This window comes from Saccostrea cucullata, unplaced genomic scaffold (genome assembly GCF_032062105.1).
Source record: "Saccostrea cucullata isolate Sc308-1 unplaced genomic scaffold, CSIRO_AGI_Scuc_v1 ctg501, whole genome shotgun sequence".
NCBI lineage: Eukaryota > Metazoa > Mollusca > Bivalvia > Ostreida > Ostreidae > Saccostrea > Saccostrea cuccullata.
The window spans coordinates 452178-454845 of NW_026935502.1; the positions used below are offsets into that span (position 1 = coordinate 452178).

General features: G+C 31.6%; 1 protein-coding gene across 1 annotated transcript; it reads right to left on the minus strand.

Moving 5' to 3' along the window:
• Window positions 1-282: 282 nt before the first annotated feature.
• On the minus strand, window positions 283-2196 carry LOC134243055 (alpha-1,6-mannosyl-glycoprotein 4-beta-N-acetylglucosaminyltransferase-like). Its single transcript, XM_062725277.1, has 2 exons — window positions 2166-2196; window positions 283-1471 (listed from the first exon to the last, which is right to left on the minus strand). Exons 1-2 carry the CDS (start codon window positions 2194-2196, stop codon window positions 348-350), a joined length of 1155 nt encoding a protein of 384 aa, XP_062581261.1. The 3' UTR covers window positions 283-347.
• Window positions 2197-2668: the final 472 nt, after the last annotated feature.

A 2668-nucleotide genomic window follows, 5' to 3' on the forward strand; every position in this document is an offset into this window, starting at 1 on the left:
AATTTAGGTTTTTGAACTGAAATATTAAATTTCAATAAACCAAATCAGTTTGAGTTTTTGAAATTTGAACGAATATATTAAGATTCTAAAACTCTTAATCATTTTAGAAATTTGAATTGTTAAGTGTTACACGGACCTATTTTGATTATACATTTTACATATCGACCTTACTTTTTATCACTGAAAAATTTTCTTCTTACATTTAATCACGAAAATTTTAAATATTCTAATCTTGTAATGTTAATATTTAGCTTAATTTGAAATTCACAGTTGACTTTTTTGTATCCGTTATAAATTTAGCCGTTTTTACAACAAAACCTTGGAAAAAGGAAAGTTTATAGACGATCTTAAACAGAATAAATAGAAATTTCCTTAATCATGAGTAAAGTGTTTTGACTGGCTATCACCCTGATTTGAATACAGCGCAGATTGTTCCTATTAACAGTAGCATCAATCACTCCCCTGCTGAACTTATAAATGTTTGTAAACATTCTTTTTGTGCATTCAAAGTCTCCTCCTAGTTCCAATACTCCTTCTTGCAGAACATGTCCTTTTCCAAGAGCAAGTCCCGTTTGTACGAATATTCTAGAAACATTCTGTAGAGAATGAAATAAAACATAGAATGTGTCACCTGATATAACGGGCTCAGATGTCAAAAAGAATCCTTTAGATCCTTCATAGCAATGTCTTGGAAGGTGTTGAAAGTCAATTTTCATAGACGTGCTTATGTTTGCTGGAGGATTTCTAATCACAGTTTCTTTGCTTTCAATATCACCTTCGAAATAAGGATCTTTGAGCTTCTGAAGTCTGCCTTCTAGGGATGAGTGTAAGCCAACATGTTGAAAAAGGGTTGGTTGAATAAGAATCCTTGATTTTTGATTTCGTCTTTTATAGAATTCGATGTACGTGTCATCAGCTGGTGTGTGTTCGTACCACTCTATAATCATTGTTGCTAAGGCCATTAAATCACGTGATCGAAACAGCTTTCCTATAAACCCCAATTCATTGAACTCCATGCATACCCAGTGGGTGACTCTCTGAACAACGGTATTTTTAATGGTGCTATAAAACCTGGAGACTGCCATCAAATCGTCTTCCAACTGAAGGTAATAAGAGGATAAATTCTGGCACTGAATAAGTAGGAAACTAAAATCTAAATTCTGTTTCGATCTCCAAATCAGTTTCTTGTCCCTTTCAGCTTTGAGCTTATCTATTAGAGGAGGATAGAATGCCGAAACTTTAGGTGGATGTAAAAATCTAATGAGACATGTTCGTACCAGGTTTGGATATTTTAGTCGTATTTCCATCTTCGTATTTTGCCTACATGTCTTGTCTTGGTCAGCTAAGTAAATGACAATGACCACTTCCTGTCTTTGTCCTCTGGATAGACCACTGACCACAGAGTCTAGTGTACTCAGGATGTACTGTTGTTTCTTTCTACAAACTGTGGGTATACCGATTGTAAGAAATCCTGTCAATAAATAAAAACAGAAAGTGAAAATTCTACCAGAGTGTGGCTAGAAAGTGTATTTTTCAAAAGTTGGCAATGAAGGGCAAATGTCTTGATTTTTTTTCTAAAAGTCTTTTTTTTTGCATTAATTAACGCTATATATAGCGTATCTAAGCTAAAACAAACATACGAGATTAAATGTTTATTTTCATATTTGTTATTTACTTTCAAATTTAAATTTTCATCGATTTTGAGCTTAAATATCACCACGTCTCTATACTAATATTGTCTTTAAACTGTGACTGATATTTAAATGTGGAGTCGGAAAATAAATCGGTAATTGTTTTAAATCCCTGATATCTTAGAAACCCGATTAATTCAAGTTGTTTAAGATAAGCCCTATCTTAAAAAAAAGTAAAAAAAAAAATCTTTTCTTTTCTTTTCTTTTCTTTTCTTTTTTTTTTTTTTTTTGTTTTTTTTTTGGTCAATTTAAGATAGTCTGAACCTATCAAAATTACGTCATGTTTATGACTCTAAAATAAACAATGCAAATAAAAACTGCATGTAAATACTGTTCATTAGCTCCATATATTTCATGTACTCCCTTTCAGTAGAATATATTTGGTTTTGTTAATGAGAGTATACCTTATAGATAAGCCCCGTAAGAAGTTTTCATTTCCTTAATTACATATTATGGAAGAACTAGTTTCCTTACCTGGACGTTTGTTCTGGCACGATCCCTCCATTGCATTTTGTGTGGCTACCTTGAGAAAATGTTTTCTATTCTACAATAACAAAAATATCACTTCATTAATTTGATAAGCAATTTATTGAATAGAAAAATGATTGATTGTGAAGAAAATAAACCAGTTACTAGTGTAAAGATTACTTGTAAACACATCTTTTTTTTCTACAACTTTACAGTTTACTACAATTTTAAGCATATTCAAAAGGGTGAAATCTTATAAGTTAAGTAAAATGATAAAGTGCTATGAAGAATAACCAGATGAATCTCGATAAGACAGTGTGAACCAACTCTAGATCTTTAGTAGTATTGATCTCTACATTTATTTTGCGCCTTGTTATAAAATCAGTTGCCTATTCGATTTGATGAGACGATATGAGTTACCTGTACTTGAATAATGGAGATTCCATTTGACAACTTCTGTTGCCCTTTTCACAAAAAAAAAATCTTACGACTAAAATGAAAATTGACAT

Excerpts from the sequence above, each read along its gene's own strand:
- LOC134243055 (XM_062725277.1), bottom strand. The coding sequence starts at position 2,196 with ATGGAGGGATCGTGCCAGAACAAACGTCCAG. Across the intron at positions 1,472-2,165 it reads GTGCCAGAACAAACGTCCAG|GATTTCTTACAATCGGTATA; the intron begins GTAAGGAAACTA and ends ATTTATTGACAG.